This window comes from Apteryx mantelli, chromosome 5 (genome assembly GCF_036417845.1).
Source record: "Apteryx mantelli isolate bAptMan1 chromosome 5, bAptMan1.hap1, whole genome shotgun sequence".
Taxonomy (NCBI): Eukaryota; Metazoa; Chordata; class Aves; order Apterygiformes; family Apterygidae; genus Apteryx; species Apteryx mantelli.
The window spans coordinates 12,523,197-12,544,670 of NC_089982.1; the positions used below are offsets into that span (position 1 = coordinate 12,523,197).

A 21,474-nucleotide genomic window follows, 5' to 3' on the forward strand; every position below is an offset into this window, starting at 1 on the left:
GTGAAAGCGAAGAAAAAACAAATGACATTTTGAGAGACCAAAAAGAAGTAGCTATGTGCATACGCATGCAGCTGAGAATTCCACATCTGAGTTTTATCGTCCTGGTTGAAAGCTGATTTGACTATGCTGGAACCCAGCTAAATTACAGAGGCAAAACAACAGAAACACAGGTCTGACAGTGATGAGTCAAGCCTGTATAAAACTGAATGTATCTGAAGAAGAAAGTATGTTCCTCATGGACTTGAGGAAGCATTTCCCCCCAAGGCTTGAGATCAGGGGCTGCATTTGGTTGGCATGGAGCTCCCCTAACAGGCGTTTCTGTGAACCGATCTGGCTGAAAAATAACTATTTTGCATGTGGCCAGGTCAGGTCGCCCACAGATCAATTCCCTGATCCAGTTCACCATGCAGTTTGTGCCGGCATAAGGATAAGAATGAGCTGTTGGGGTGCTAAAGTTTAAAGGTGTGGTTGAACTGATTAAGTCAATTTAAACCCCTCTGCTAATAAGGGATTCCAACACAAACTTCATGTAATCATTCCACCCAAGTAAAGGGCTGGACTTGCAGCGCATTCAGACCTTGGAATTCTTCAGAGCAGGGAACTTGCCTTCCTCCAAGCACATCGGAAATGCCACTGAAATCAATTTGTCCCCAGAGGACTTTAATTGGGCCTGTGAAAGAGTGCAGGAACTTTGGGAGGAAGGCAGAAAAGAAGATGGGAAGCTGCACAAATTATTTTAAGCAGAAAGGATAACATTTCACATGCACTGGAAATGAAGCATTTCCATACTGTTTTCCCACCATTCAAAAGTCTCTACCAGTGCTCAGCAGTGCAATTTACCACAGATATTCAGCCTCTGATTTTGTCAAGCAGGTCAAAGGGGAATTGACATGATGTGAAGGTACTGATCACTAAGTTCATACAGAGGATGAGAGATTTATCAAGGACACTATGGGTAAGCCTAAATCTGCTTCAAACTCAAATCATTTGGGGGCTTTGATCGCCCTGAAACACTGACCAACTTCAACAGGGATCTGAACTAGATCAAACTTGAATTATTTTTGAAAACTCAGCCTGAATCCATTACTCTTTTGAATTTTAAATAATTGATCACTTTACAACAGCTTTTCTAAATGCAGAATAAAGGCAAAAGGAATGCCATTGTGGATTTAGTAGCTAGAAGATCAAATACTCAGACATACATATTTTGCAGCTTCCACTAGAGTCAAAAGGAAGCTGTCTAAGCAAGACAAGCTGAAACTGGCCCAGGGCCAGGAAAGCTCTGTGCTCTGATAGTGAGTATAGCCAGAGGCAGATTTCACTGTGGCTTATTTTGAATCCAGCCAATTCTGCAGAAGATCCACAAATACGAACGCCAAATTTACCTGTAAATTGGGAGAAGAGGGGGAGGGAAGATGCAGGGAAGAAGGAAGACTGGGAAGGGGTAGAGAGACAAATAGAACAGGACCAAATGAAGCACATCAGGGAAATTGCAAGTGTTATTCCTGCATCATTTTGACTCCTCGCTATAGTGCACAGAGAGGTATATGGACAACAACTGACATCTATGTAAAACACCTCCCATTCACTGTGACAGCACATATATTTTCAGGCCCACTGGAAGCCTGAAATACAGATTCAAGGGTAACACAAAATACCACACCAGAAGGAAGAGAAACTGCTTCTGAAATCAGTGCGGTCTGCCAAGACTTGAAACTCCTTCGTAATGCAACAGTGACAGTGCAATTTTCAGCAGCTCCCTAAGCAGACCAAGAGTAAAGCTGCTACTGGAAACTTTGCTGCCACTTCCACAGGTCTGTCTTGAGCTGCTCGAGCAAGAGTCACTGCACAAGTGAGGCAGCGGAGGAAGGAGCGCCGCAGCAGCCCTCCTCCTCCCATGCTCGCAGCTGGCTCACGCTGATGGAGCAGTGTGCTAAGAAGCATGCAGAGCGCACTTTGCAAAGCTGGCTGAAAGCTGTTGCCTGCAGCAAGGTATGCAACAGTTGACTGCATGTAAACTGAGGTGAGTATCTTCCCTTAGGGTTGTTGTGGGAAGCAGTTACTGCTCTGAAACAGCTTAGAAGAAGCGGAGAGAAATGTGCCAGTGCCCATTATTGCTGCTTTCCAGAAGATGCCCTCCAACAAATGCCCAGGTAAGACCCTTTTCCAGGTACAGGCTCCCCTTGATGGCATACACAACTTCTTAGTTTGTACCTGCAAGTTTTTCTCTTTATTTCTCATTTGCAGGATATTCTTTTTTTAAAAAAGCAATAAAAAAACTACTTTAAACTCACAAAGCTACTGGTAACGTTGTTTGCTATGTTCTCTTCATTATGTAATAGCAGTACTTGTAATCTGAATGCAAGTAAGTCCCAATGGCATACAGAAAAAGTGAAAAATAAACCCCATGTGGAAAGAAGTCCATAGTGCTGTCAAGATTTCTGTGCATCAGTGCAACTTCAAATAACATAAAATGCTCTTCTGTATATAAGTGCTAGTTGTCGAATCTACAGCAAACATCTTTTCTATAATAAAAAAAAAATCTTCCTTATCTCAGGGTTTCAATTAACTTCCAAGTCACATAAAACACAATGATACTGAGAAAGCCCAAATAATTTATATTCATGTTCCCACTGGTTGCTTTGACAGATGAGATGGAGTAGCAGTATTCAGTAAGGACTCTGAAACCTCCTGTACTTCCTTCCTTTTCTTCTACAGCAAGTATGATCACTGCTCCACAAGTTGGATTAAGAAAATTTTGTATCTGTACAAAAGGCATTATCCACTCATACAAAGTAACTCATGAACAATAAGTATTTTAAGAATATTAGCTGGGAGCAGGGGAAGCAAACTTTAGAGAAAACAAAATGAAACAATACTAATTTCATTTAGTTCACTGAGTTTCAAAATTTCACGTGATTGATAAAAACTGTAGCTGCGCATAATCTCTCTTATCTGATAGTGCTTTATAAATTTACACATGCAGCTGATACATAGCCGCATCTGTGATGAAGAGCTCCCAGCTAACTAAGCACAAAATCCAGTCTTTTGAGAAAACTGTAAAACCTTTAACTTTAGCAGAACAAAGCAGGTTAACTGAGCAGGTTACTCCATTCTTCCCTAATCATGAACACCAGAGAACCCCTAACATCTTTCCCTAACTACATGCACCTTAGTCAACTCATCTGTGCAGGCTGGAAAATAAGAGTTGTGCAAATTATGACCACATTTAAACCAGCTGTTCCACATAATTTAGTTTTCCTCAGATGTTAGGCCACTGAGCCCTCCTGCAATCACTTAGCTCACCAGGATTCCGTTTTGATGAAAATATTTTATGAAATAATTTAGTATTAATTTTGTAAGATAATAAACAGTTGTATTTATTTCACACACGAGCACAATTTAGTTCACGGAGAGAAATGAAAATTCTGTGCAAGGGGTTTTAAACCTCTGTATACCTAATTACATGCTTTGAGATACAGAAGAGACAAGGAAGGAAGAAAAAAAAATGTACAAGATATGAATCATAAAGATCATCAGCTGGTATTACACAAAAAACATAGGCTAGAAATTGGTTTAAAAACTTCCATACGTGACTCTTCTCCACTAACGCTCACACTGATGATGTTTACTGAAAAACAACTGCTTGCTGGTTTTAAAAGCACCTTGTAGCGAAGGGTTTTATTAGTACTGCTAGGAAAGGCTAGGAAGCCTTTCTGCCATGTATCATGTGTCCTTCCAAAAGAAAATGCTAGAAGTCATTAAGAAATGTTTAACATTTAACTGCACTGTTCTTGGGTTGCGCAATTCCTCTCTGGTTAAAGGGATATATGACCTTTACAGAAAGAAAGGAATGCTTAATACTTGGCACAGTGACTTGGCAGACTAAGTTGCTTGTCCACAGCGGGGAGGAGACAAGTCACTCTGAAGCTCATTTCCTATACAGTCTAAATTTCTGCCTTGCCTAGCAAAGAATTTACCCATTAGGCAAGCAGGTTTAGCGATACGATTTTTAAACCTTCAAAGCTTTGTCCAGTTTTATACACACTTTATGGCCAGAAGGCACTGCATATACTTGAGAAGGGATGAAATAATTTAAACAAATCAGGTATTTATTCAGCTAACACTGATGACCTGGCCAGACAGGTGAAAGCAAAATACAGCCATTGCTTTCTTCTCAAACACCCACATAGCTCCCCCAAGCAAAGGGTTTAAATAGAAATGAATGGCTCTTCAATGCGATACCTGGGAGAGCAACTTCTTACGCTAAGGACACCTACAAATCTAGTCATTTCCTTCATGCTAAAAAGCAGAATGAAAAACAAATAAAAAAACCTCTTGCTCTCTTTAAGCTTATTTTACTGGTAAAGAAAGAATATTGTTGTGTTTGTAAGCCCCACTCAGCTAACAAAAAAATCTGTCAGACGGGGAAGAACGCCAGTATCACTGTCCCGTTAGTGTAGTACATCTTATGCTCCTGATTTTTAGGCATTTTTAGCCATGCGTATTTTACAGCATGTATGCAAGGCATCCTGTTTGTCTCTAAAAAGGAAATAGGAAAGTGCTTCAAGCTATGAAGAAGTCTAACTGTTAAATGACAAGCTTGCATCACAGAACCACACAGTAACAGTTTTTTGCCTTCCCTTTTGCAACACGAATGTTGCAGGCAACCGTTTGTCCCATCATGTTCTCAAATAAGTAGTGATGGTTCCCCCCCACGCTTTTTTTTGATGCCTAATATTGCCCCTTCAGCACAAATAAGGGAGCTGGTAAGCCAGTTCAGAGCTGAAGCTATAAAACACCCATTTAGACCGAGAGTTCCCAATTTATCCACATGCATCGCGGGATACCCTAGCACTGCTCTCTGCTCCCAGCCCCCTTGCCAGCCGGCTTGGGGCTGCCCTGAGCTCTCAGGCTGGGTCAGCGGTGGCCCTTCCCACGGTGCTCGGTCCCATTTAACGCGGCACTTCAACCTGCAGACAGCCAAACCTCGAAGGTTTAGGGCCACCTGCCAGTCTCTGGAACAGAGATGCCAGCAGACTTTCTTCCTTTTGTCATGTAAGAAGTTTTACAAAAGCAGAGAGTTTGGAGAGGACCTTATTGACTTTTTACAAACTACTTTTTTTTTTTTTTAAGGTGCTAATAGGCCTATTTTATTTGCACTTAATTATCACCGGTTCTTCCCTCCTGGTTTCCTGGCACTGGAATCTCTATTGTAAAATTAACACTGCTTTCTCACTGCATGTCTCTTTCCAAAAGTTAAATAGAAGATTTACTTGCTTAAATTAAAAAATATGTATTTTTTACAATCATAAAAATGTATTTTGACTCAAATGTCAACATTTTGCACCGGAGATGAAGGGCCTACATGCTGGCAGGGTTATGCTGCTCAGCCAAGGTCATGTTTTCCTACTGCCTTGCCATAGGCTCTATTTGTTCTGTCCTCAAAAGTTAGATAGAGCAATGGCTCTCTTTCTATTCCACCACAGCTATTGTGGACTTTAAAAGAAATTAATTATTTTTTAGTGACAGTACTTTTTTCATGCAATGAGACTGTTGTTTCTAATTTTAGCACAAACAAAAAGCCATTGAAAATTCAGTGTTAATCAGGTTACTAATGATATCAAAAGCTAATACAACTTTCTGGGGGAGGAGAAGGAAGGCTACATTTGGGTTACTTGTTAAGGCTTCAAAGACAACTTGCTCTCGTTTTCTTCTCACCATGCAGAACAACCATGCCATCTCTGTTTAACAGGCAGCACCATTTTTGCATTTGCAATGGATTTTAACAGTACTTATTTATTTGCTTATTTTGAGATTCAGCAATAACAACATCAAAAACAACTTCAAGGAAGCCATGATTTTGAGGGCACAGTGGTACTTTTATGCTGAATATCTTATGCACAATTTTTCAGTGTTTCTTTTTTTCCCCAAGTGGACTTGGGGAAAAGTATACTTTTACATTTTAAGTGACAAGTACAAGATTGAAACTGCCCATGAAGATTTATTGTATATTTAATTTCTCAATATAATTATTTAATCATACTTTGTGCTTAGCGGGTAAAAGGTAATGTTTTTGCAAATGAGAAATAGCAAACAATATACAGTTCTTCCTCCAAATAAAGCAACAGGTACGTTACGCAAAAGAAGAAAGTAACATCCTTGATGCAAGAGCAACCATAAATTTAATCTAACATGATAACACTGTGATTACTATAATGGTCATCATTAAAAGTCAGCACTTACCATCAACTGTTGAGTAATGCCACCCTTGTTCTATACCCTTAAACAGAGGGGGAGGGAGGAGGAATGCCCTCAATAGTAACTGTTGCAGAACAAACAAGTGTTTAACAGCCAATTCTCTTCTCTGTGAGAGAATTTATTTCCATGCAAGCATTTTAATTTACCCTGAAGAACAACTTTTATATTCAAGAACATAACATGTGCTGTTTCGGATATTTATCTCCAGTCTTCCCTATAGTTACACTTATGCCTGATCATATTTACCACTGAAATCAAGTTAAGCTCATGCTTAAGTAGCTACTCAAGCTACTCACCAAATGAGCCACATGTCAAAATATTAGGCTGACAATCAGGCTTCTTTATTCTGAACTTTCCCCTCACATACTGTGCAAAACATCTCCAGTAACGTGGGCAGGAGTGGATTAGTATTGGTTTAAATATTAATCTCCAAAGAATCCTTCTGTCTTCCCTACACCAGTTTCTTCATCGATGTTTTTCCTGAAGGTCTCTCAACTAAGTTATGTCTTAAGCCTGCGAGATCACAGCATGTGGCAATACGATTGCAGGGCAGTAGAAAGAGACCTGTTCAAGGGAGAATTCCCTATTAACCTTTCCAAAAGCACAAGCTTCTATGTCCTGTTTCATCTCAAAATGCCAATGTTACTCTTTTATAAAGACAAGTTGAAGTGCATGTGAAGGATCACACATCTGAGGAGAGTGCATTATTTATTATTCTAGTTTCCACAGCAAAGGTTAAGGCATGAGCACCTAAGTCTAGAGTGGAAGCCTTTTAATTCTAGGAAGAGCTAGCATACAGTACAGCCAGACAAACTGGGACTACACTACATTATCCACATGCATAACTATGCAGTCTGCGCATGAGGGAGCAGGAAGATTTAGGCATGTAACCTTAACCGAAAAAATACACTTCTGTCATGCTCAGAGAGTTCTGTGGAAAGACATTTTGCTTACGTCCTCCCATTTCGAAGCAACATCAGGGAAGCACAGGCTATGCCATGGTACAATGAAATGAGTGGAACTTCTCCCTGATAAATGCCGCTGCAAGCAAAAAGCTGATTTTACATTTATATTAACATATCTGAATCTGTGGGAACCTCTGACAGTATAATTTTGTATAATTATTTTCTACTCACTTTCCTCCTGGATTACAAATATGTTTGTCTTTTATAAAATGATGTCAATGTTAAACAGTTTGCTTTGGTTGTTTTACTTCTTAAACTAGTTGGGGCTTATGATGAAAGACAGGGCAGTGTCTTTTGTTCTGCTTGTTGTTTGGCAACAGTTCTCCCTAGGATAAAACTAGAAAATGGGTCAGAAAGAGGCGGAAGGAATGTACCAGCCAAAGTCTCACCTTTTCTCAGAATTTAACAGTGTGAAGTTGCATAACACACACATACCTGTTGCATTATAATGGTGAAGAACTGTTACTAGGTAACCAGTGATTTGGGTTTCAGGATTGTTTGTTACAAGCTTGCAGGCTTCAAATAAAGATATCTAGGAGCCCAATTTCTCAGCACAACGTGCAGATTTTCTTGCTTAATCAGGGGGACACCATGGAGGGAAACGCCACAGAAAAATTCCACATCAGTTTCCTCTTATAGTCAGAGGCGCCCACCCAATGGCACCCATGGAAAGCTTCCACAGGCTTTTACAGGCATCAAGTCACAGCTGCTAGAAGACAGAGCATCTATCTGATCAAATCTGAGCCTGGAAGACCAAAAGTTCGTATAGCATTTTGTAGTACGATGTGATTATGACTTCAGCAAGACCAGGACCACACGTATGAATTTCTTTTAATTTCTCCACCAGAAAAAAAAATGATACAAGTTGTCTCCCCTCTCAGAGGGGGATATTCTAGAACATACTTCATTAACATTTGTAAAGCACTCCAAGTGCTTTAGATAGAAAGTGATAACAAAGTCCAAAGGATTGGAATTATTTACAATATAACTTTACACACACAAGTGTTCACTAATCTCTTAAAGAGAGCACAGTCCCAGTTCCAAAAAGAAGAAAACACAGTGGATTAGAAATGGTGTTCTCAGCTAAAATATTCAGTCATCATAAAGGGCCCCAAACAAATAAACCAGTAAGGTAAATTAAACAATCCCAGTGATGACTGCAAACGAGACAGTCCATGCAGACAACTGCTGCTGCACAGATTAGAAACAGATCAGTCACTCTCACTACTTCTGTCAGATGCACATTCTGAAAATATTTGTGATGGTTTCATTTTTTCCTCACAGTTGATTTGCTTCAGCAAAGTGCAACACAGCAGCAACCCCTGGTCACCAACAAGGCCTAAGCATGTACCCGGCCTTCTTACCTCCTACAGAAACTGACAGATGAGATGTGCAAAGGCAGCCACAGGTTTCAGCTTCACAGAGTTTCTTTAGATCTACAATGCATTAAGCTAGAATAAACAAGCTAAAATACAAATCAACAGTATTAGCAAGACTATAACTAAGAATCTAGGTTATTAAACTAGGCTGATGCTATTCAGAAAACATATTAGCCTATTAGTAATAAAAGAGACAATCACTGGTGGATAGGTTGTTTGAAAACCAGGAATGTAACCATTGTGCTTTTTACGGTGTTTGGGCAATACGGTCCATATTGCAGTAGAGGGTTCAGCATATTCAACCTTCCACCTCCTGCCCTGCAATGAAACATAACCCTGATGTCCCTATTGTCACTCCCTCACAGCAGGCCACCGTATCCCACCATGTGCCATTCCACAGACCTCTATATATAGAATGAAATGACACTGTATAGCACATATGGCTCTGTTCAAGCACATCATATGATTATCAGGAAGACAGACTCACAGCATACAGATACCATGGTAGATACCATGCTTCACTATTCTCACAATAAATGCTATTTAAATCTCACATTCACTTAAACAGGAGCATTTCTCCCTCTCCCGAGTTTTATGCAATGACCACGCAGACAGACGTTGCTATTACTTCAGCACACAAGGGCTCCTGCAGCAGACCCAGCAGAGCCAGCTTGGGGCCCAAACGGAGTACAGTGCGTGGCACCCGGGCAGTACTGACGGGACAGGGTCTAGCTGCACAGGAGTGGAACCCAGTGTGATTACTGCTGGCAGCGTATGCCCTTTCTTGGCAGGGGAAGATGGACATCCACAGCTCAGAAAGTTGCCCTGAGAGGCAGCACCTGCAGGTTGCCGCTCGTCTGCTTTAGATCCTGCCAATAGGAACTGTGCAGTGCTAGTTGTCTGGAAGTCTCTAGGGGAGGCCAGGCCATGCCTTACTGTGGTGAACTAACTTGACAAGGATACCCTCCACTGGAATTACAGCATCAACCTATCTACCTCACAGTAACCACAAGCAATTGCTATCCACTCTTGATACTACAGGGGTATGAGTAACCATTACCAGGGATCATGCCTTCTAATGCAAAAAAAAACCCCCAAAGCCAAGAAGACCCTCCTCAGCAGCAAAACCATACTCTAAGAAGGGAGGAGACAATGTTCTAAGGAGGAAAATAGAAAAAAAGGTGCAATCTGGAGAATGCTGCTGTAAAGGAATCCGGGAGTCTGCACTTGTCTGCCCCTAGGTCAAAAGCAAATTAGGCGCTAAAAGTATAGCATATACATATTAAAAATAAATCGAGATGGAAAAGAAGCCAGAATTTTGTAAATTACTTTTCTGTAACTGCAAGGTTAACATAATTCTGCACCATATTCAAATTTTCATGGAAGTTTCAGAACAATCTTCAAGTACTGAGTGCATTTCTAACTGATGGAGAGTTAATCCTTTCAACAATAAAAACAAAGAATCTAATTAAGGCTACCCTGTGAAATCTATCTTCCCCTGGGGTGAATACATTTAGTCAAGAGCACAATAACAACCACTTGTTCTGACAGCAGCTACAAGCCAGATCCCCTGGAACTCAAAAAGGTTTGTTTTTTTTTTAAAAAAAAAAGTGAGATTGGCCCTTCAGATAGGTACAATGCACTATGACTACTTGTTTAAGTCATTCAAGCAGTATTCCTGTTTCTCTGCAGTCACCAATATGGAAGCCTCATGACTGCATTACTACAAAACAGACTTCCTCTACATCTATCTGCAAAGGACAGTGTGTTTTATCAAGACAATAACAGTTTGGATGGCAATTTTAGTTATTATTTTATCCTGTTCAAGTGAACAGCAACTTCATAGCTTCTGGTGAAACAGCACCACTACGGTACTGTAAAAGCATACTAAATTACTTATTTACTGTTTTGTAGATTACATAAGGATCAACATTCACCCTGTTTTAATAAGATTAAGAAGGAAGAGAATGTGTAATTTTGAGAACTGACAGAGCAACCAGTAAAAATATTTAATGACACAGTAAAAGGAATGCATACTGTCCCCTCCCCACAAGGTGGGCTGTGCACTGCCATTTGAAAAGCCTCGTTGCAGCTATCCTTATGATGTTCTGCACTGAGTACACACCAACACAGGTATATATTCATAGCTGGTGCTGGAGAGAGGTGTGTCTCAGCACTGCGGAAACAAAACAGCCCTTTTCTTCTGAAAACCAAACCTCTCTTCCACGCTTTTCAGGCAACTGCAAAAAAAAGACCACACTCGCTATTTAAGCGGACAAATGTCTGTAGGGTACATACAGGGACATGTCTGGCTAGGATCTGCTGGGCCAGCCAGTCCATGTCCTCTACTGCATTACAGCCCTCTGCTGCAGTAAAGCGATGGGGAACCCCTGCCTGCTCTCAGGGAGGGAAAGGTTTGCAAGGTGCACTGAGCACTCAGCACCCAGCTCCCACGGACAGGCAATGGCACTGGAGCACCTACTTCCCTATAGTCCTCTGAAGTGCTCTAACCCCACAGCTGGCTCCCCTCAAGAAAAGGGCTGCAGTGATTAGAGAGCACTACACCCGCCCCATCGATCCGTACAAAGAAACTACAGTTATCCTCCAAAGCCTCGTTAATAAATCGACTTGCTGCACTTCCCCAGGGTGGCCGGGGGCCAGGGCAGCCCGCCCGGAGCGGTGCCGCCCCTTCCCAGCCAGGCCCCGCTCCCCGGCAGCTTTCACGCCGCCACATCTGCTCCCGAGGGGCAGAGGCGTCCGGGCGAGCACAGCAGTTTGCACCGAGCTCGTCGGCAATAAAGGCGAGCAGCACCCGCGCCCCCGCGCCTTCCCCCGAAGGGAGCCCCAGCGCAGCCCCACAAGCCCCCAGCTGCCCCCGGACGCCGTGCTGGCGGCACGCGGCAGCGGCGCCGGCCGACCGGCAGGCACGTACCTCTGCAGGGGCAGGATCTCGCAGGCCATGCTGGTCATGGGCCCCGCGGCAGCCCCCCGCCGCGCCGCCTCGCCCCGCGGCAGCTCCCCGCGCAACGCCCGCAGCCCCGCCAGCGCCGCGCCGAGCCGCGCAGGGCGGGCGCGCGGCCCCGGGGAGGAGCGAAGGGGCGGCCCGCCCCGCTGCGGAGCGGAGCGGCCGGGCTCGGCCCCCTCGGCTCGGCCCGGCCCGGCCCGGCCCGGCCCGCTCCTGCCGCGCCTGGCGCCGCCCGAGCGCCGCATCCAGGCGCCGCGCAGCGCCAAGTAAGAGGGGCGGGCGCCTGGGCGCTGAATAAACGCACGTACCCAACGACGGCCCTGGCCCAAAGGTGGTTTCGCCATCCAGGGCTTCCTCCTGCACGGCCTCTGCCTTTCAGCTTGCTCCCAGGGGACTTACCCTACGCTACAAAGTGAACCAAGCACGCTACAATAAGGCTAATTACTGCGAATTGCTGTTGGATAAATTTTTGCTCAACACATGAATTTAGGCCCAGTCCACAGGCGAAAACTTTTGCCAATAGTTAGGACACCATATCTATACAAACAAGTTATCCTAAAGTAGAAATGGCTCACACAGATCAAAAAGAGCATTTTGTCAGTTCTCCAAATGATATAAACTATACTAGCAATCGCCTTCCTGAGCTGGTGTGCCCGCATCCACATTACAGATTTTATCAACACTGAATTACTGTAAAGAAAAACAAAATCATACACATATTAATCAAAAGAGGTTTCTAATGTTGAGCTCATCCTAGATATGCAAGAAAGGCCAGAAACCGAGGCCTAATCCAAGTACATACCACTGGATAGCTTTTAACAAAAACACTAGATAAAGTGTTTTTTATCAGTTTAACTATGACCAAAAAGCCCTTTGTGCTTTGGAAGCGTCACCCCAAGCATGGGATGACTAAGCACAGGCAATAGGCAGTGCCCGGCACCCACCCACGGCCCCAGCAGAGCTGGGTGTTCTCCGGGGCAGGATGCCTCCAGGCGCATCATATGGTGCCCAGGGAGCCCACCCAGAGCTCTACGATACCGGCTGGGCTACGCAAGCTGCACTGTGCCACGCTGCTACATACGCACACCGTCACCTGGTTGGTCTCTAGGGCCTGGCACAACAGGACCTTTGATCTTACTCATCATCCCTTTGCATTTCAGTAGGTGCTACCGCAGTTCACAAGGTTTATGCAGTAGTTAGCCAGTCAACCCAGACACACAGTGAGAAGAGCACATAAGGACTCTTCATTTACCATTCAAAATGAAGAGACAGCATTGCAGAAGCAGAATCTATTTTTACTGATGTTCCCACTGGGCCACTCTCAACAACTATTGCCTCTACATCTGTGCCTGCTGACCAAATACTGCTTTGAAACAATGAATCAGACCCTCTTATTTGGTGGAAATTTGGGGATGAGTAGAGACATAACAAAAGAATGCTTGTGCCACTTTCCAGTTTTTCCACGACACAGTAGTTTTGGAAAACAAGGTACAAAATCTGTAAGAAGGTCCTGTACTGAAACATTTGATGGCTGCTGAAGGAGCATATTCTAAGTTTTACCTTTGCACCTCCTCCACCTGGAACTGCTAAGGAATCATCTTCAACTTCCATCGACATTAGGCAGAAACACTTCTGCCACTGCCTTGCAAGGCAATGATGTCACTGCATCGCACAGTTTTTACAACATACAAGGGGAGAATCTCAAATGGATGGAGGGCATAAGAGAACAGAGCCTTTCAACATTTTCAACATTTTAGGAGGTGAAAGCCTAATGGCTAATCCTGGCACAGCCAGTCAGACCAATCTTGTAAAATTAAAGTCAAAACTACAAGCACAATCCCCCTTCAGTCCCAGAGAGGACTGGTACTGGCTTGGGGGAAGCTGTGGCCGGAGCCTAGTAACTGTGTACTTAAGACTTCCATACAGATGTAGGTCATGTGAATTAGTCATTAGCCAAGTTAGCTTTCTGGAGAAGCAGGAGACACTCACGGGTTGGCAGAAGGATACCAGACATCTCACAGGGATGCCTAAAAGATGCTTGCCTTGGCTTCTCTCAACAGGAGGCAGGAGCATTTGTGCTTTAAACACAAAAACAGTGGGCTAGCGGTCAGATGCAGTCCCAGAAAGCAGTGGCATGGAGTAGAAACACAGAGGTCAACTGAGGAGTGGCTCTGCTTCAGTATGCTGACCTGTTTCATATTTGCTGCTGTGAGCAGGCTCACTGCAAGAAGTGCATGTGCATTAGTAATGCTTTTGCCAATTGCCAATTGCCAAATGCTGCAGAGCACAAGCCTGCTCTGCTGTGCCACAGTCACACCAGGCACTGTACAGGGCCCTTCCTTATGAAAGTCAGCAATGCTGATAAAACACAGATCTGGGCTGCTGCTATCTGTGTCAATTAAGTGATTATCTTGGTGACTTCCTGTTAAATTAAACGTGTTATACGTGCTCCTGAACAACTAAAGCCACATAAAAAAGAGATTTTACTCTGATATACAAAACTGCTCTTCAGTATAAAACAAAAACACCTTGTACTGTTTCACAACTCGACATTAAATAAAATTGCCTCTTCTGGGCCAATCTTTTTATACACAGTTATTCATACTTTATTACGCTTCTATAAACTGAGTGTTACCACCAGGATACCAATAAAAAAAAAAAAGTTTCCACATTTAACTATGGACCTGTCTACATCAGGAATGAGCCAGGGTTTTCTAGGGCAGCTTGCTGAATCAACTCAAGTGGAATAACTCAAATAGCTGCTGTGCTCTAAATTTATACCCTAGATATTTTGTCATAACTTCCATGCGGCTTCCCCACATAAACAGGCTTGAAAGTACTAAGATCCATGACAAAGAATTTACTGACAAGAAGAGAAGCTGAAATTACCAGAAAGATTAATTTATGAATTAGCATCAGCAAAGAAGGACAGTTCCTGACACTGTACTAAAATCAACCGGACCAATGAAAGTTGCCCAGTGCCCCCTATGCCATCAACACCTTCAGACCCACCTTCTCCTGTTCCTGTTCTCTTCTTCTGGAGTTCCCTCAAAGGACTGTCAGTTTTCTCCTCCCCTTCCTCATCTGCATCTTTACCAGAGCCAAAAACATCACGACTGAGAAGACGTATCCTAACTCATGTTTCCCAGCACACCCACTGGCATGTAACTGTAATGCCCATTAAAAGCAGGGAGATCAAAGATGAAAAAACGCAGCTGCTGGCCTTTTGCTAGCAGTGCTGGTTTCCCAAGGTTTTAATTATTTCCGGAGTAGCTGCAGATATGGCAATAAAAGATTTTAACACAGGGAAATGTCAAAGAGAGTGAAATCAAAATAAGTACTTTAGGGCACAGAGGCCAACCATCTGTAAGAACAGTACTACCTGCTACCCGAACAGCAGGAAACCACCCCACGGTGCATGTCATCTTACTTTAGATACATCATCTGATACGCGCCTTTGGAACCTGTCACCCTGCTAAATCAGCACACAGCTTCTTAATTCTTCATCTCCCCTGTTCATGGGTACAGACCATAAGCAATGCATTTGAGTAACAGGCAGACAAAAGCTGCCAGATAACTGAAGTCTCCTCTCCAAACAATTTTCCTTTCTTCTCACTGATGTTTACTTTAAAGCCACTTTGCTACTTGAGAGAGGCAGAAATTCCTACCCTTCCCCCTACCCTCTTGCATCCTTCTTTAACTTGCATAATTCAAGATGGATTATCACATATAAGACCTGGGATTATTACAATATTTTGTTTTGGATTTGGTTGTACTTGTTAAATCTATTTTCCCACGTTTAGGGAAAACAAAACCTCTTATGCAAGTTTTATACAGCTCTCACATTCCTACTGCTCAGAACAGCCAAACTTATTTGTTGGCTGCAACAATACACTGCAGTGGCTATTTATGGTACCACCAAACATACGTCTAAAGGATACACCCACATATACTCCCTCTATTCTTACTGGAGAACTTTAAACCTGGGGTCATCCCAACCATTTATCAGAAAATGCTTAGAGTGAAATGAACAAACCATATTCGTGATATGCACAGTCCTCACGCTACTACAGAAGATGTGCACACGCCATAAAAAGTTATAAGCACAATGGGAAAAGAAACCCTCCTTCAGGACAGGCACAGCATCCTCTCTGATAACTGCATGCTCCCTAGTGTACTGTGAATATTACAGGAAAACAAACAACAAATAATAGTGAAAATTATCAAGCCTCCCCCAAAATATCAACACTTGCAGCTACACCTCAGCACCTGGGTCCAAAGTTTTTGATTTACAAATTTATTACTGAGATTCAGAAAAGAAAAAAAAGGCACTGGCCGGAGCTCAGTACGAACAATCACACCACTTCTCCCCTCCACCACCACTGTTTAAAGAATGAACACACATTTGGAAAGGAAGTGTCCTGTCAATCATCATTACAGAACTGCTTTCTTTCCTTTCCTTTTCACACTAAGCTGCGCAGTAAGTATTTTTCTCAGAGCAGAAAGCAATAAGAGAAGAAGATCTGTGAACAGCACAGCACCAGGGGGTAGAGTTTATAATTGATCTAGTTAATGGATTTTATGAGGATGTGGCTGTGTCTTGAAAAGCAGTAGTAGCTATCCCTTGCCTCCCTGCATTGTCAAACACATTTTTTCTTCTCCCCCCCCCTTTTTTTTTTAAAGAAAAAAAGTTCTTGCCTGATCTGATAAAATCTGAAGTTATTTAAAATGCTGGGGTTCTGCTCAATGCCATCAATCTATTCCTCTAGTATTTACTAAGTTATGCAATAATTTCCCCTTTGTAGAAACATGAAATGTAAAGCAAAAATATAAGCGCACCTTAATCATACTGAAAATTAAAGCTTAATATACTTTTCAAAATACCATTAATACACATTAAAAACCATCATTATTTATGTACACATTCAATACATGCATTTTTCTCTTAAGAGTACTTGCGCATGTAAATAGCTGCAATTACACATGAAAAATACACTGAAAAAACTTCCTGCAGGTCAGAAGATAGAATAAGTAAATATTATATACAAATAAGCAAGGCACATGTAAATAGAAACCGCATTTGGAAACTGTAGCCTTTAACGTCCAAATAATGCAGAGAGAAGATTACATAGGCCTGGTTCAAAAGAACACAATGGATAGAAAGAACAACTGATGTATCAGAAATGTAATTAAGTAAAGTAATTTAGTAATCCTCATAAAGTGGCTGAGTATCCTAACAGAGACTTTCCAAGGTTGGTGCTCACTTAATAATTTCATCAATGACGTGAAAGGAAATGTAAAATAATACTGGCCAAATAAGCAGATGATCCAAAGAGGGGGGAGGGAGAAAGAGACGGAAAAGGGAAGACAAAATAATCTGGTTCTTTTTGTATGCTGTGTGCAAGCAAGCACTACATGTTTCAGTACAGCCATACGTAAGTCAGATCTGGGACTGAGAACACCCAGCTATACCTGCAGAATTTTGTATGCTAAATTGCAATCACAGCTGTTGAATTAAGTAGCAATTAATTCTGCAGTTAATTGTGGTCCTGTCATATGCAGGAAATCATTAAATTATAATAATGGTTTCTTTTGACCTTAAAACCATATCAATGAGCAGATTCTGCTCAAATTAATTCTCTTCAAATGGGACACATGATCGATAGTACCTTCTTGCACATTTTAATACATAATCATCTGGTATTGTGCCTTTTCTGGATACTCCTTTGGGCTCTTCAATCAGTTAAGCCAGGATCAAGGAAAGTGAACTCAAAATCAGCAATAGATTGCAGGGAGTTACTGAGCCACGATTTGTAAGGGAAGAAAAAAACCCGTGAATATAGCAATTTTGTCTCCTATAGTAGTAAAATAAATCACCTTAGTTCTTATCATGCTGGCTAAAGTTCTCCATACAATATACGACTCCATAGGCATAGTTACTGAGGAAGCGAGATAGTTCTGTCCTTAGTTATAGAACTGGGGATGTTCTCCTAAACAGTCCAAATTACTCATTTCATAAATTGCTCAGGAAAACAACAGTTCAAAAAATGAAAGATTTCTATTAAAGATATTAATGCAATGAGTATAGAACATACACATCAGTGAGTTATGTGCTAGACTTGTTGTTACAGTAAGCAAATGAAAAGGAAAAAATGGTCACAGTCATAAAAAGTTTTCACAAGCTCAAACACACACTACCATAAAAAGGCCTTGTTGGGAAACCTGTAATGAAAAGGTGCTTTTAACTTTGATGAAGAAAAGACCAGTCATTCAAGGATGACACCTCCCTATCCATACTGTGACTGCTGTGTTTTTAGCAATGCAGGGGTATTCTAATTGCTATAATTTCTCTGCAATGGATGCTTTTTTACAATTGCCTTTGTAGAGTAATGTTAAACCTTAGACAAACTGCCCAGATATAATTTGCAGAACAATCTTACACATTTTCTTAACTAATATTCCTCCTGTCCAAATGAGAAGCAGGTCACTCTTCATCTAAGTTGACTACATTTGACCGGTTTTTATTTTCTGCGCTGGCATATAACTATTGCCAGCATACCCATGAGGAATATTGACAGTTTTTTGCACTATAGCTCTTCTGTTCCCTACTGTAACTTGGAGGGCCAAATTACCTTTAAACACAGCTAGTTAAAATCTATTAAGGAGGAAACATCTTGCAGAATTGTTCCTTAAACTTGCTGGGACAGGAGAAAAGTAAACACTAAGCTAAAAGGTTCTCAGCGTTTCTGATCCCAGCCAACAGATAAGCACGTAGATACATTTCCCCCAGAGCGGGCCACCCCAAGCTCCCAGGAGCCCCGGATTAGCTGCTGTAGCTGCTCTTCACTAAGAAGCAGTGTCCTTTGCAAGCACTGCCACACCCGCCATCAGCTGCTTTAACTTGTTCCAAAGGACTCTCACCCCATGGGATGGCATAGAAATTATTTCTTGGCCTCCCTCCTGGAAAAGGAGGAGAATTGGGAGTAGGTTCCTAAAGGGTTTTCTGGGAAAGTATCAAGTGATGAATGGTTTTGCCAGCTAATCTGCTGTGGGAACAGGGTAAAGCATGCTGTATAACAGGTCACTAGGTCCTTCATTTGCACCAGTTAGTTTAAGTGCCAGAACAGAGGACAGCAAGCAAACAAGCAGAAGCCTGATCTTGTACAAGTTATTTTCAAAGCAGACTTTTCCCAAAGCTCTGCTAATCTCATGGAATTTCTAAATATTAATACTTAATTTCTCTCACTCCTCTAAACTATTATTTCAATAAAACAGTGTGCATAAAACCCCCTGTAACAACTCAGCTGTTTCAAACTAATGAAAAGATTTGTATTCCTGGAGTTATTTATTTTCCCTACCAAAAATGTCATTGGTTTCACATGCTCCCATCTCCTAAAAAACATCTTTCAAACCCTTAACACTACTATCCTTTGAACTCCACACCTCTGAGTCCATTATGTTTCCTGCTTTCTCAAGTATCTTCAAGTGAAATGCTTGTAGTTCACCCTTGTCCTTACAAAAATAACAATCGTCACCAGAAGCTGGATGGTTGGTTAGTGGTGGGACACAGAGGTGTGTCTTCTCATTGGGGTCTGAATACCCTGTAATTGCATCTGATGGGGAATGGGTCCCCTCTATGTCTCAAAGGGGCTGCTGGTTTCTTGCCATATGACTAACACAAGATTGAGGAGCAAAAAACAGCCGGAATAACACTGGAGAGAAGGGAAAGGGATTATGGGTCTGCAGACTTGTGTGGTGCTTCAGACTGCTGAGGCCGAGCAAAAGGCAGGAGCGGCGAGTGGAGAAGGCCACAAGATTCATGTTCAGTGAACACGGCTTCACGAAGAGATAAACTTCCTTTCTTGTTGGCAGGGTCGTCTGGCAGAATTACTCTGCAGAACAGTCTTCTAGAAATAGCTCCTCTTCTTCAGAAAATGACATAACAGAAAGGAATCCTCTCTTAGCAGAAGTGATCCAACAGCTCTTCTGGCTCATGAGACAGGTGGTGGGAAAAGATGACTGGGCTCAGACTTGGCTGCAGAGGCTGACTCCAGTTGGGAGGTACTAAGAGAAGAGTGAGCCGGGTGAGAATAACTTGATCTCTCTGATCACCCCCGACGGAAGCAAGGGAGATCCTGGCTAAAAGACAACTCTCACTAGATCTATTAAAACCTGACAGCAATTGCCTGGAGTGCAGCCCTCTCAGTCCAGTACTGGGGGCTATTTTCTGTACCTAGCTGTGCTTACACCAAGAAATATTAATTGTTGCTTATGGGCAGTCAAATACAATGATGCTGGGCTCAGGCAGTGTTATAAGCAGTGCAGCTCACTGCTGCACCCCCTCATATGCAAAACTGAATGTGAGCCTTACCCCCCCGTATCTACCCAGGCTGTGCAAACACACTCCTATTCTGCCAGAGGTCAGTCTGACAATTTGTTTGGAGTGCCACACACAGTTATTGAAGACAAACAGAAGTTCAGCATTAGCCTACCTTTAGTTATCAGGAACATCCAGAATGACAAGAGAAAGGACTATAAGCTTGCAGTTTCCCAATCCTCCTCTGTAGTCCTAGAAGAATCTAAGCTTTCCTACTTGGGGTGAACAAAGCCAGCAAAAACTAATGAGAACTTAGAGGAAACTTTCTTTATTTTCTAATGCTCAGTAATAGTAAGACACTCAGGATGGTGGTCACTTGATTTTTTGCAATTTGACACATTCTGGAGTTCTGAGAGTTTTTTTGGAGGGAAACATTTATAAATTTTATAAAACGTAGTGCACATTAGCAGTGCTTCCAACAGAGCAATTATTTCATTGTGATTGAGTGGCTCCTAACTATAATGCAAGAAAATAAAAATGTTACCTTTATTAGATGTTAATCCTTCCCCACATGACCCCAAATTTCTGAATTCAGACAGCTTGGAGACTGTGAAAGGGCTTGATGAACTGGTGATGGAATCTGCTGTCTCCAGAAGGGAATCCTGTCAAACCCTTAATGACTGAAAGTCATTAACATCCAAGCAGCCTTTAGTAATTTCTTTGCAATGGCCCAGTGGCCTTTCTTTTCAGTCATCTGTACTGAAAATACACTGCTTCCAAAATGGGCAGAACTGAATGGAAAACTTTGCTTCAGAGACAGGACTATCTTCACCCTTTCTAACTGCAACCCTTTCAGGCTGGGAGGAAGGCACCAAGCCAGTGTGAGAAAGTGTAATTTGTAGATAAGCAGTCATTTAGGAACCAAATTCCCTACAACAGATAAAATGAGAGGAAATCTCTTTTTGCCACTGACCATGACAGAGGAGGATTTTACAATACTGAAACTGCTCAGGGACAAAGAGATGCAAGCAAAGGGAAAAGAGCATGGAGTGACAGCCTTACCCTGCAACCCCAGGCTCTTATTAGACAGCTGACCATTTTGATTAAAAATGTGTGTCATGGGAAGTCACAGCTGAACTCCATCAGCCCACACCACAACGTGCTGAATACAACGTCCAAATACATGGTTCTTACAGCTGAACCAGGAACTCACAGCAGCAAACAAGTCTGGCTGAGAACTCTGTGACCTCTGTACACTGATTTTCCTGCAGACTGCCTACAGGAAGTAGGCCGAGGTCCCTTTTGGGAAGTAGCACAGGAAGGAATGCCTCAGAGCTTCAGGTGACAGAAAACTGCTTGCTCTGCAAAGCTACCGGAAACAACATCAGCTACGCTGATCCTCCTTAGCTAAGCAATGCAACAGGCACCTCAGGGGACAGGCTAAGAAGCTGTAAGAAAGGGAATTGCTCATTTACTGCAATAAAAAATAAGTAAAGCCACAGGACAGAGAACTGCTGGTTCCAGCTCTTCCCTGTGAAACACAGATGTTAATTCCTTATCATCCACGGTGTGTTCTCCCATAAAAGG

General features: G+C 42.4%; 1 protein-coding gene across 6 annotated transcripts in view; it reads right to left on the reverse strand.

Moving 5' to 3' along the window:
* The window catches only part of FAM13A (family with sequence similarity 13 member A), a 115,847-nt gene that overhangs the window by 55,473 nt on the left and 38,900 nt on the right, over positions 1-21,474 (reverse strand). Inside the window, exon 1 of one of the 6 annotated variants that reach the window (XM_067297530.1) lies at positions 11,538-11,612. The exons of the other annotated variants lie outside the window; for them this stretch is intronic. Coding sequence (XP_067153631.1) covers positions 11,538-11,575 — 38 coding nt within the window. The 5' untranslated portion in view covers positions 11,576-11,612. Of the gene's footprint in view, positions 1-11,537; positions 11,613-21,474 lie in introns of those variants that run through there. 6 annotated transcript variants of the gene reach the window in all.